The sequence below is a fragment of the Equus quagga genome, chromosome 1 (assembly GCF_021613505.1).
Source record: "Equus quagga isolate Etosha38 chromosome 1, UCLA_HA_Equagga_1.0, whole genome shotgun sequence".
Taxonomy (NCBI): Eukaryota; Metazoa; Chordata; class Mammalia; order Perissodactyla; family Equidae; genus Equus; species Equus quagga.
The window spans coordinates 97228427-97242362 of NC_060267.1; the positions used below are offsets into that span (position 1 = coordinate 97228427).

General features: G+C 47.3%; 1 protein-coding gene across 1 annotated transcript in view; it reads left to right on the top strand.

The window, feature by feature from the left end:
- The window catches only part of CACNA1B (calcium voltage-gated channel subunit alpha1 B), a 195973-nt gene that overhangs the window by 143349 nt on the left and 38688 nt on the right, over nt 1–13936 (top strand). The window contains exons 28-32 of the mRNA XM_046647936.1: nt 154–355; nt 686–850; nt 1195–1305; nt 1740–1823; nt 12570–12575. Coding sequence (XP_046503892.1) covers nt 154–355; nt 686–850; nt 1195–1305; nt 1740–1823; nt 12570–12575 — 568 coding nt within the window. The remainder of the gene's footprint in view (nt 1–153; nt 356–685; nt 851–1194; nt 1306–1739; nt 1824–12569; nt 12576–13936) is intronic.

Below are 13936 nucleotides of genomic sequence, written 5' to 3' on the forward strand. Positions count from 1 at the left end.
GCTCACAGCATAGCAGAGCCATCCCTGGGCTCAGTCCCATCTCCTCGCACCGTCTCTGGGCCCTGGTGTGGAAACCTTACCTGGGGTGCATGTCATGATTCCTGGGCTGTGTCCTCATGGGTTCCCTGATGCTGGGTGTTTGCTCTTGCCCAGGGTGCTGAAACACTCAGTGGATGCCACCTATGAGGAACAGGGCCCAAGCCCTGGGTACCGCATGGAGTTGTCCATCTTCTATGTGGTCTACTTTGTGGTCTTCCCCTTCTTCTTTGTCAACATCTTCGTGGCCTTGATCATCATCACCTTCCAGGAGCAAGGGGACAAGGTGATGTCTGAATGCAGCCTGGAGAAGAATGAGGTAGGTGGCTCCCTCTCCTGCCCTGTCTACATGTGTGCAGTGTACATTCTACTGGGTTCCCCGATGGGCAGTGTGGACAGGACTGTTGGGCTTCCCTTCTGCCTAGAAATCACTCATCGTCAGGGTCAGCTTTGGCTGCCGCTGTCCACCGGCACAGAGGCAGCGAGAGACTGTGTGTGGTTGGTTGGGGCTGCCTGGAGGAGGCCCAGATTCCTTCATTTTGCCTTCTCTCCTCAGGGCTCCCTGCGAGGATGAGGGGGACAGGTGCAGGGGATGCTGCAGTGTCAGGTTCCCCCTCTGAGTTCTCATTGCTCCTTTCTCCCTACATAGAGGGCTTGCATTGACTTTGCCATCAGCGCCAAGCCCCTGACGCGGTACATGCCCCAGAACAAACAGTCCTTCCAGTACAAGACGTGGACGTTTGTGGTGTCGCCACCCTTCGAGTACTTCATCATGGCCATGATAGCCCTCAACACAGTGGTGTTGATGATGAAGGTGTGTGGGGCCCAACATGGTTGCCAGCTGCCACCAGCCGGGGTTTGGGACCTGACTTAAGCCAGGCAGAAAGTCCTTCTTTCTGCTGATGGCGAGCTGGTGTTGCTCCATGTCCTGGGCAGCAAAGGGTGCCTGTGGATCCTGGTCCCCCTAGTTGTCCACGGGCTGAGACAGTGAGAAGTTTCTGGGAGGACACAGGGGGAGAATGGGGAGGGGCATCCCTGGGCTGGGCAGGTGTGTGGTTCTGTCTGCCCACTGTGCTCTGACAGGAGGTGACAGTGGTCCCCAGTGGGGTGTCCTGGGGCAGCTGAGCCTGTGGCCAATGGCACCCATTCCCCGGGCAGTTCTATGACGCACCCTACGAGTACGAGCTGATGTTGAAATGCCTGAACATTGTGTTCACATCCATGTTCTCCATGGAATGCGTGCTGAAGATCATCGCCTTTGGGGTGCTGGTATGTGCCTTGGCTCCCTCTTGGCCTTTTGGTGGCCAGCATCCTGGCTTTTCCTCTGTAGGGGGACCTTTGGGAACTCACAGTTTGGACCTGGGAATTCCCCGAGCTCCTGGGCACATGTAACACTGCAGGGGCCCTGGGAAGGGGTGGCTTCGACACTCTTGGCTGTCCGAGCTCTCCTCCAGAGCAGCTCCTGGAGGCAGCTGCGGCCAGACTCCCTCTCTCTGGACACAGGGCTCTCAGTCAGGCACCTGCCCAGGCCCAGAGGCATCTGTGTGCCTAGCTGTGGTGTCTGCTTACACTGGCTTTGTGCTGTCCCACCTGGGAGCCCATCTGTTCCCTCGCCCTTCTTGATTAGAGGCCACCTCCTGCAACTCCTCACCTGGCAGAGCCCTCACCAGCCACTAGCACTAACTGCTCTTCTTTCTCTCTAGAACTACTTCAGAGATGCCTGGAATGTCTTTGACTTTGTCACTGTGCTGGGAAGTATTACTGATATTTTAGTAACAGAGATTGCGGTAAGTAGCATTTCCTGTCCCTCCTCCAGGGTCCCAAAGTGGTTTCCTTCTGGGGTACTCCTTCAGTGTGTCTCCAGACCCTGGCTGTGCTAGCTCCTCCTCTCTAGAGCAAGGGTCCCTCAGGAGCCTCTGGGGAGAAGGGTTAGAGCCTCTCCAGAGGTGGAGTTTGGGGATTGAGTATTGTCTCAGCAAATGCTTTTTCTTGGATAAGAAAGTGGTTCCCAAAAGAACTTCCAGGCTGATGGCCTGAGAATCACCTGGGAGCTCCCTGGTAACAACTCACCAGGAAGACAAGAATCTTTTAAATTTGTATGTGTCTAACAACTTGGCACCAAAAACAGAAACCAAAACCAATAAGAACTTAGAATATTTTAAAATACCAGGTTTCTTTTGCACATATATACATACATATATATATATATATATATATATATATATATATATATATATATGTATATACATAACTGGAGATGCTCACTCTTATCGAAGATACATGGGGTATGTCTAAAAACTAACCAAGTGCTGGAACATAATCTTGACTCAACAGATTTCAAAGAATCTGAATCATAAAGCAATATTCTTTGAGTACAATGCATTAGGTTAGAATTAAATGGCAAAAAAATCTCATCTGTTTGTATTAGGTTGAACTCTCTAGGAGCAGACACTGAGATGAGGGTTCTCATGAAAGTTATTTCTTAGGCAAAAGCAGTAGAGAGAGATTTGGGGATACGTACGGGGAAGAGAAGGGCCGGAAATGCTGCGTCTCAAGCCAAGTGTTGAGGGGTAAATTTGGGCCCCCAAAGGGGCTCTGGAGACAGGGTGGTCACACCCTAGAGCTGCAGACTTTTACCTCTGGGCCCATTAGTCCTTGGCTAAGGGCTCAGACATCTCCGGCTCCCCTGAGTGCACCCCCAGTGCAGGTGATGCAGGCTCTGGTGGCCTGAGCTGTTGGGGATGAAGGGACATGAGGGGCCGTCATAATGGGGCCACCCTGGCCCTACTCAACTCTGCCCACACCCCATGCTGGTTTCCCATCACTCATTCTTCAGGATGGTGCTGGTCAGCATCTCTGGGAGAAGAGAGTTGGTAAGAGGAGCTAGAGCTCCCACTGCTGTTTTAGTCAGAGTTGAGCTGATGTTTATCATCTCATTCCACCTCTGCCCCTTCTGGAGTCCTCTGACCTGTGGCTAGCCTTCTGCTGCCCTTGTTCCTGGTCTGGTGAAGTGACCCAGACCTTTGCCCTGTACAGTCCAAGTCCCTGCTTGCCATATACTTATGTGGCTTTGGTGCCATAGTGATCCAGTCACAGTTAAGATTGGTCATAGGAGCATCTAGAAAGGCCCTGGTGAGCCCCCTGCTTTCCAGATAGACTTCTTTCTGTCTCTGTACAGCAGCAGCTCTGCCCTTTATGATAATCAGCATCAAATACTCTGGCCAGTATGGGAACTCTGCCTGCTGGTCCTCTGGCATGAGGAGCCCAAAGTGGCAGGGACCACCATGGCTTTGGTGTTCCACAGTGGAAGCTTTCCCCACGCCTTTGATCCAGGACCTCTAGATTCGCCAAACCTAAGCTTATGGGGATGATCAGGGCAAAGTTCACACTGGGGTGCTGAAGTGGTGGTGAGAGGGGCCACCTCCACTTCCACCCCTTGTTTCCTGGATCCATGCATTCTACCTACTGGGCACCCAGCACCATCTATTGGCCATCAGTTCATCGTGAACCCCATAAGGTATATCACTAAGCTGGCATTTTATCCGTGCCTATAAGAGGCTGTCTCAACATTTTAGCAGGCCTGAACCTCCTGAGTGATGTGGAACATGACATGCCAGCAGGCCCTCTGCTTGGTCTGTTGTGATGTTACATGGAGTCCTATGTTGGTAAATCTGGTACTAGTGCAGCCCAAGGTACTGCATCAGCAAAGGCACACCCACACCTGGGATATGAGTGACCCCAGGTGAGACAAATCACTGCTGTTTCCAGGTGACGGGATTCCCATGTAAGCGATTTACTGCCAAGTAGCTGGATGACAGCCTCAAGCTTAGTACCCCATAGAGGCCTAGTGTTGACCTCTGCTCATGGTAGACTGGACATTCAGCAGTGGCCATGGCTGAATCAGCCTTGCTAGGAGGGAGCCCAGCTGTTGGGCCCAGGCACAGCCTTCGCCTTGGCCACCATGGCCACTCCATTCATGGATCCACTGTGTGAACATAGGGCTGGGGAGGATAGAGGTTGGCTGACATCTGTTGGTTGACTCATCCCGAAGCTTAGTTTTTAGTGCCTCTACAGCCATGGATACCCTCTGGTGGACATTGATCTGTAATGCAAAGACCTGCACATGGTGCCCAACCCAAGGTCCATCTGGATGCCTCATCCCCAAACCTCGTTTCCTCCAGAGGCTGGACCAAGCTTTAGCGCTTGTCTAGGATCCTGTAATCCTTACCACAGGCAACTTCTTTCTCCATACACACTGTGGCTGATCGGGTGCACCACCCAGAACTCTGCCTCAACCCTCTGTCAGGCCATCCCTGCATGCAACTCTAGTGAGGCCTGCACCAATATTGAGGAGGTTGAGCCAAACCCCGCCCCTCCCCGGCCATTAACCAGGTTTAAGTGTTTCCTCCTAGTTTTAATGATCACCCCATGATGTGTTGGGCTGGGGGGTGAGCTGAGGAAGAGACAGTGGTGCAACAGAGGTGAGAGGCATGAGGACTGGGCCACCTGCCACGTCCCTGTACCTCTAGCTGTGCTTCGGTTTGGCCCTAGATATAGCACTTCTCTTGTTGGTGGGCCTGGTGCACACCACTCATGGGGAGAAGCTTTGGTGTCATGAACACGGCTGTCTCACGGTCAGACAGTCTCCACCAGGGTCCAGTAGCCAGGACTGGCCCCTTCCTTGACGTCTTCTGCAGGTGACATGGCCTTGCTCCAGAGTCCTAGGTGTCTGCACTGACTTTTCTATGGGCTTTCAGGACACTCCACACAGAATCTCTCTGTACCACAGACACCCCAGCACTGTGGGTCTGTGGAGTCTTCTGGCCCCAGTGGCAGGGCCCCTGAGGTTGCAGCATGGCTCTGCTGAGACCCCCTCTCTTGCTGGGAAACCTCTCAAACCTTGCAGCTTTGTGTCACCTGATAAATGGGTCGCAGCAGTATTGCCTGAGTGGTATGTGCTGTCTCCAAAATTCAAAGAAGCCTACCAGGAGTAAGAGGTGTGAGGTGCAATAACTACCCTGTCTTTTCACCTGGTGTCCATGTCCTGGTGTAGCTCACACCGCTGGATCCTAATCTTACACGTTAGGTTTCTACCTAAAATATGAGGAAAGATCATTTCGATCCTGAACAAATTCTTCCAGAAAATAGGAAAAGAGTGAACATTCCCTAAGTGTTTGTATAAGACTAGTACAATCTTGACACAAAAGTTTTTAAGAAGATAGAGTATAAGAAAGGAAAAGCACGATCCACATTCACTCATTAATGCAGATGCAAAATCCACCCCCATGCATAAGCAACCCAAATCCGACAGTGCACAGGAAGGAAAGCGCTGTCAGGTTTGTCTCAGGAGCTTAAGGCTCCACATCAGAAAATCGATCACTATGATTTTCATTAACAGATAAAGGACACTGTTGACGTGATCCTGTCTTGGATGCAGAGAGGACATTCAAAAGTTTAAAATTTTATTCATGATAAAAACTATTAGCAATCTAGGAATTATTAACTCGATGAAGAGGATTTATCAAAAAGTCCTGTGGAAACGTTATGTATATAATGGTGAAATTTAGAAAGAATTCCCTTTAAAATCAGAAAAGGACAGTGATGCCTGTGACCACTCCTTCTTTTCAACATTGAACTCAGGTCCTGGCCAGTTAAGTAGATCAAGTGTCAGCTCCACGAGGCTAGAGGTTTCTTTTTTGTTCACCGTATTCCAATGCTTAGGATAGTGCCTGACGCTTTGTAGGTATTCAGTAAATACTTGTTAAATAAGACAAGAAAAATGAATAAAGCATCTAAAGATTAGAAAAGGAATAGGCGGGGGGCTGGCCCTGTGGCCGAGCAGTTAAGTTCACGTGCTCCGCTGCATGCGGCCCAGTGTTTCGTTGATTCGAATCCTGGGCGCGGACATGGTACTGCTCATCAAACCATGCTAAGGCGGCGTCCCACATGCCACAACTAGAAGGACCCACAACAAAGAATATACAACTATGTACCAGGGGGCTTTGGGGAGAAAAAGGAAAAAAATAAAATCTTTAAAAAAAAAGAAAGAAAAGGAATAGGCAACACTGTCATTATTCGCAGATAACAGTATTATTTATGGATGAAATCTAGAATAGTCTAAAATTAGAGTGTTTAGCAAAGTTGCTGAATGTGAGGTCATCCGAGTAGGTTGATTGCATTTCATTACAACATCAGCATCCTGACAATAAACCTAACACTTGTGGGCAAGATCTTTATGTGGAAAATTACTAAACTTGACTGAAAGATATCAAAGAAGACTTAAATAGATGGAGTTATATGTCATGTTAATTAATAAGTAGTGTCACTCTCAGAGAGACGATGATTCCCCCAAATTGTTCTGTAGATTCAATGTGATTTCAATAAAAATACCAATGATTTTGTTTCAGTTTTTGTTTTTCTGTCTGTTTTGGAACTTGACAAGCTGCTTCTAAAATTTATGAGAAATACCACAGGCTTCAGAATAGTCACTATCCTTAAGAAGAGGAAGGTGCTCGTGGGGTGGGAGGGAGGCTGCTCTGCAGCAGTGAGTCTGCCAAAGCCGTGCCGGGACTGCGTGCTGTTGGCACGGGTGAGCTGCACAAGCCACGGAGAGAGTCAGGAGCCTGGACTCAAACTCCCCAATGTCTAGGGACTCGCTTTGTGACCGAGGGCTCTGCTACCTAGTAGGGGACAGTTCAACAATCAATATGGGTGTGATTGATGATCAATATAGGGAAAAACAAATTGGATCTTGGTTCACACCATTCACAAAAACATCTGTTTCAAGTGGATGAAGAGACTTAAGTATGAGGCAAGACTTTAAAGCTCTGAGAAGAAAATACAAGAGAGTGTCTCTAAGACCTTGGGGCTGGGGTGACTGTGAAATGAAATCTATAAAGCCATAAATCTACACCAGCCATAACTGAAAAGCATTCTGTAGAATATTTTCTGTTTATCAAAAGAAGCAAAGCAATCTATGAACAGGGAGAGGGTGCTTGCATCACATTCCGTCATTAATACATTTAAAAATATTTCGGTTGCCTGTCATGTGCTAAGCGCTATTCTAAGTGCTGGGAGAAAAGATAGTCTCTGCTCTTCTGGAGTTCCATTCTAGTGGGGAAGGCACACGCAGTCAGACAATGACAGGCACCAAGAGGAGGCAAAACAGAGGAGTGGGTGTGAGACGCTGGGGAGGTGGGGCAGGTTGGGACTTTGATGGTGTGTCCAGACCAGAGATGGTGACTTCTGAGTGAAGACATCTGGGCTTGTGAGGCAGCTGAGCAGGGGCGACTAAGGGGAACAGCTCGTGCAGAGGCCCTGAGCTGTATGCTGCCCCTGCGTGTGTAGAGACGACATGGTACGCTGTGGCTGGAGCAGCATGTGCAAGGAGTGAAGGAGCAGCCAAGGCAGAGGAAATGGGGGGCAGGGAAGGCCTTGCAGTCAGAGTAAACTTGGGCTTTTATTTTGAGTGGGATAGGAGGATTTAGGGATTTGTGAACAGGAGTGACATGATCTTGCTTTTAAGGCCATACCTCTGGCTTCTCTGTGGGAATATAGTGCAGGGCACAGGCAGAGGCAGACCAGTTTGGGCAGTCGTAGTTGGGTTCTCCCAGAAACTGACTCTGAGACAAGAATTTGGTGCAAGTTGTTCATTTGGGAGGCGATCCCAGGAATAGGGGGAATGACGAAGTGAGCCAGGGAAGGGAGGCAGCCTATAAGAAGTGCTATCAAATCAGTTACTATCGTGGGTGATAATTGGGAGTTCTGAGCCTCAGGTATTCCAGCAAGTGGCAAGTTGGCTGGGGTGTTTTTCACCAGCCTGTCTGCCGCTGTTTGAGAGCTGCTGGGAAGTAGGGGCTAGAGAACGTTGATTTTCTGGCTCTTGTGTCCTTGCCTGAGAAAGTTCTCAGGAAGAAAGATGTAGATGCTGACAATTGGGTATTGGGCCTGCAGGGATATGGAGCTGCTGAGCGTTGCTGTAGGGAGCCAGGCAAAGGAGCTGGGCTGGGACAGGGGTGAGAAATTGTCAAATTCTGGATATAATTTTAAGGTAGAGCTGCTGATGGACTAGATGTGGATGTGAAAGATGAGGCAAGAATGACATCAAACTTTTTGGTCTGAGCCCTTGGGAAAATGGATAAGCATTAATTGAAAAGGGAAAGAGTGTGGGCGGAACAGGTTTGTTGGGGACTGTCACCATGCAATTTGTACGTTAGATTTGAGTCACCTGTTAGGCTCCCAAAAGAGTCATCCAACAGGCGGTTGGACAGATGGGCCTGGTGTTTGGAGGACAGATCTAGGCCAGTGACATAGGGTTGGGAATCACGAGTATATAAGATAGTAACAGACCCATGAGACTGGATGAGATGGCTGGAGGGCAGGGAGGTCTTCCAAACCACTAGCAAGGGCTAGTGTCCAGGATGTGCAAGGCTCTTCTGTGAGTCAACAAGAAAAACAAAACAACCAAATGGAAAAATGAGCAAAAGATATGGTCGGGCATTTTACAGAATAGAAAACACCAGTGGCCAAGTAACATAGGAAAAGATGCTCAACCTTATTTGTAATCAAAGAAATACAAAGAGAAATAGCATTGAGATGCCATTTCACACCCACTGATTTGTCAAACACAAATTCTAACAGGGCCAGCTGTTGGCAAGGATGTGGAACGGCAAGAACCCCCTACTCTGCTGCTGGGGGAGGCAGTGGTGCATCCTTTCTGGGAGAGTGGCCTATACCTAGAAAGTTGAACACGTGTGTACCCACAAGCTGGCAGCTTCACGCCACAGGGTGTCTGGGCAGATGAACCGATGTTCATGGCAGCACTGTTTCCAGTGTCAACAGAATGTGGTATGTCAGTACAGTGAAGTGCCATACAGCTGTGAAAGAACACGAGTGACATTCACATCAAAAGGGGTGCTTCTCAAAACTGTGTGTGCTCACTGTCAGAGCACAAATTTGCCCAAATCCATGAAGGCTGTGCACGGCATAGCCCATCACAGAGATTAAGAACAGGCAGGCATACAGAGCAATTCGGCAGGAAAAAGAATTAAAAGGAATCCAAATAGGTAATGAAGAAGTAAAACTCTCGCTGTTTGCAGACGACATGATCTTATATATAGAAAACCCCAAAGAATCCACAGAAAAGCTATTAGAAACAATCAACAACTACAGCAAAGTAGCAGGGTATAAAATCAACATGCATAAATCAGTAGCATTGCTATACATTAACAATGAACTAACAGAAAAAGAACTCAAGAACTCAATCCCATTCACAATCGCAACGAAAAGAATAAAATACCTTGGGATAAATTTAACCAAGGAACTGAAGGATTTATACAATGAAAACTACAAGACTTTCTTGAAAGAAATTGACGACGACATAAAGAGATGGAAAGACATTCCATGCACATGGATTGGAAGAATAAACATAGTTAAAATGTCCGTACTACCTAAAGCAATCTACAGATTCAACGCTATCCCAATCAGAATCCCAAGGGCATTCTTTTCAGAAATAGAACAAAGAATCCTAAAATTTGTATGGGGTAACAAAAGACCGCGAATTGCTAAAGCAATCCTGAGTAAGAAAAACAAAGCCTGAGGAATCACAATCCCCAATTTCAAAACATACTGCAAAGCTACAGTGATCAAGACAGCATGGTACTGGTACAAAAACAGGTCCACAGATCAATGGAACAGAATTGAAAGCCCAGAGATAAAACCACACATCTATGGACAGCTAATTTTCGACAAAGGAGCGGAGGGCCTACATTGGAGAAAAGAAAGTCTCTTCAACAAATTGTGCTGGGAAAACTGGACAGCCACATGCAAAAGATTGAAAATTGACCATTCTTTTTCACCACACACCAAAATAAACTCAAAATGGATCAAAGGTCTTAAGATTAGGCCTGAAACAATAAGTCTTCTAGAAGAAAATATAGGCAGTACACTCTTTGACATCAGTTTCAAAAGAATCTTTTCGGACACTATAACTCCTCAGTTGAGGGAAACAATAGAAAAAATAAACAAATGGGATTTCATCAGACTAAAGAGCTTCTTCAAGGCAAGGGAAAACAGGATTGAAACAAAAAAACAGCCCACTAATTGGGAAAAAATATTTACAAGCCACTTATCCGACAAAGGGTTAATCTCCATAATATACAAAGAACTCACACAGCTTAACAACAAAAAAACAAACAACCCGATCAAAAAATGGGCAGAGGACATGAACAGACGTTTCTCCAAAGAAGATATAAGTATGGCCAATAGACACATGAAAAAATGTTCATCATCGCTAATCATCAGAGAAATGCAAATCAAAACTACACTAAGATATCACCTTACACCCGTTAGATTGGCAAAAACATCCAAAACCAAGAGTGACAAATGTTGGAGAGGTTGTGGAGAAAAAGGAACCCTCATACACTGTTGGTGGGAATGCAAACTAGTACAGCCACTATGGAAAACAGTATGGAGATATCTCAAAAAGTTAAAAATAGAAATACCTTATGACCCAGCCATCCCACTACTGGGTATCTATCCTAAGAACCTGAAATCAGAAATCCCAAGAGTCCTTTGTACCCCTATGTTCATCGCAGCATTATTTGCAATAGCCAAGACTTGGAACCAACCTAAATGCCCAGAAACTAATGATTGGATAAAGAAGATGTGGTATATATACACAATGGAATACTACTCAGCCATAAAAAAGGACAAAATTGGTTCATTCGCAGCAACATGGATGGACCTCGAGAGTATTATGCTAAGCGAAATAAGCCAGACAGAGAAAGACGAACTATATATGACCCCACTCATAGGTGGAAGATAACATATAGACAAGGAGAACTGATCCGTGGTCACCAGGGGAAAGGGGGGGTGGGGGGAGGGCACAAAGGGGGAAGTGGTGTACCCACAACAAGACTAACAATAATGTACAACTGAAATCTCACAAGGCTGTAATCTATCATAATCTTTAAAAAAAAAAAAAAAGAACAGGCAGGCATAACACATTTTAAGTTTGTGGTAAAACATAAAGGAAAGTGATTATTAACAAGAATTAAGGGTAGTTACTACATCTGGAGAGGAAAGAGGGAGACAGAGAGGAAGGGCTTCAAAAGTAATAGTGACATTCTGTTTTTTAAACTAGGTGATGAATATATGGATATTTTATTACTTTTCTTTAAAATGTGTATACGTATATTTATACGTATTCTTTATGTGACATGTTTCATTGTTTTACAAAGTTAATGATCTGAATAATCCAGGCAAAAAGCAGAAAGCTGCCATTTTAACAAAATATCCAAGGTTGCTTTGTTCCGTCAGCTGTTGGGATTGTGGCTTTGCCCAAGTGCCACCCCTTCACATGTGCTTTTCCCCCAGAAACAGCTCATACCAGTGTGGTTCCTGAGAGGAGAAGGCTGGCTATGTTTCTGATTCCTACGGACCTCCTCCTTGGACTCAGGAGTCTTTATTCTGCTGGATAAAAGGACCCAAACTTTGAGCTCCCAACTGCAAGGCCTCAGCTCTGGGGTTTTCTGCCTGTGTGTGCCTCCTTGCCAGAGAGCGTGACTGCTGAGAGGGCGTCACGAGGAGGACAGGCAGGGCTAATGCCACAGACATGCAGAGAGCACTGACACCCAGCTGTCTTCTGGGGAAACCTCCCGCTGAGGCCCTGGATGAGGCAGAGAGCTCCTGGAGTCCAGGGGCTGAAGGGACCCAGTGCCTCTGTCAGCTGCTGGACACTCGAGGCCAGGACAGCTCATGGTTGTTTCAGACCTCACTTCGAGTGAGCCCTCCGTGGCAGCCCCCTCTACCCTCGAGCCCCAGCAGGGCTGGTGGGAGGGCTGGGATGCCACTGGGTTTGAAAGCTCGGCTGTCCCTGGCCACTGGAGCTCAGTCTTCACCCTGCTGTGCCTGGAGGAGAAAAGATGAAAGGAAGCCATCATGTGGATTAGTGGTGTCTTTTTTCTTTTCCATTTGTAGTCACTTCATGTGTTACTTTGTGAATGCACTTTTTTTTCTTAGGCAAAAATATGAGTGTCAGTTCCCACCCCAACTTAAAAATCAAAACAGAGCAAGTCTTAACCAGGGTCACGTAGAGGGAGCATTCTGAGCAGGCGTAAAACTGACATTGATTTCTTTGCCTGGAAATAAAAAAAAATAAATGTCTGTGAGTCATCTTTGGATTTGCATTACAAACAGAAATGCAAATAAATGCCACCATGTCTGCATAACCTACAGATTTCAAAAATATGTTTTGATTTGATGCATTTTAAGCAAAATATGTGAAGTTTACCAAAATCCTAAAATTTTCCGATGAAGTATTCAGAGTTCCAGTTTTTGCTTGTGTTGATGACTCATTTTCTCTTTTGTTTTCTGTTTTTGTTCTTGACTTACCGTACCTGCCTGCTGACTCGCGCCATCCAACAACATACAATGCGAACCATGTCTCCGTCTGTATGTTGCGCACCTGCTGCTCAAACATCCCAATTTGTAAATAATATGCAAATATCCATCCATGAAAACATCACATATAGGAAACGGTTGGTTTCATGACTTTAAACAGTTCTTAAAACTCCTTGTTTTGCTTGCTCTGCTCCTCTTCTTTCCTCTGTTTCCTGTGACCCCTGCCACTGCCCTCCTGAGGAGTGTGCTCAGAGTCTGGTGCACCTGCCTCCTCTGGCCTCTTGTGCACTCTCCCAAGCTCCTGGGGTCCAGCAGGGGCTTCCAAGGGCCCTCCCAGGAGCCATTTGATTGTGGGAACCTGCTTGGCCAAGAGAGGAGGTAGGGCTCCTGAGTGGGAGGTGGGTAGGTGCTATGGCCCTTCCTCCTATTGGGACCAGCTCAGGACTGGGGAGGTTTTGCAGGATGTGACTTTGGACCTGATCCCTGTGGAGTCCATGGTTTCTGTTGCATGGTCATCTCCCTACTGACACGTACTATCATGCCAGTAGACAAGGTTTGGCTCTCTCCCATGGCCTCTGGTGAAGTCTTCTATAGCTTCCTTTCCGGACAGACCCATCCATGGGGGTCCGGCCTGGGCACAGGGCTGGGGGGTTTGGAGATTTTGTCTTCATGATTCAGAAGGGGTCATGTAAGCCCTTTACTGAGTAGAAAGGGGGTTCTGTCCCAGGAGACAGCAGAGTGCAGGGCTCTTTTATCCAGGCATCATTGACTCATGGGCGGTGTGCAGGAGGCGTGAACCAGTCTTCCTTCCCTGCCCTCAGGAATACTTGAGAGCAAAGATGTTGGGAGCAGACTAAACTGAGGCTATGACTAGAGACTCATATAAAGTAGCAAATATTTGAGATTCCTGTTAGAGAAAGTGAACATTTGAGATTAATGTCCCACAATTGGAGCAGAAATGCTTGAGTTTTGAGAAAATGCCATTTGATGCTGCAGGAGTACCAGGCGGCATCTTCTGCACAGCCTCCTACTCATGTCACTCAGGCCTCTGCTCAGTCCACCCTTCCGTGCCTTCCCTTTCTTCATAGCACACGTTTCCCCCTAACATGCTGTGTATGTGTATGTGGTATGTGCATAGGTTTCTTTTCTTTCTTTCCTCGTCAGTCCCCTTGAGAATGAAGGCTGGGCAGGAGAGCAGTTTGCTCTGTACCCTGCTGGGCCTCGCCTCAGCATGCTGTGTGGCCCTCGGCAGCGTGCACTGGTCTGAGGGGGAGGCCTTCACTTTGCTGTGACCCCGACCAGAGGCTGTGATGTGCTTGGTCTGGGGTCAGTTGATCACCTTTGTGGGGTGGTGTTTCAGGTGCTCAGTGCGCTTATAAATTTCCTTTCTCAATGATTCCTCACCACCTGGGCACGATGTCCTAAGGACTCCATCTTGTGGATGAGGAAGCTGGGCTCAAAGGAGCTAGGGCCCAGTGTCCCCTCAAGTGACCAGCTG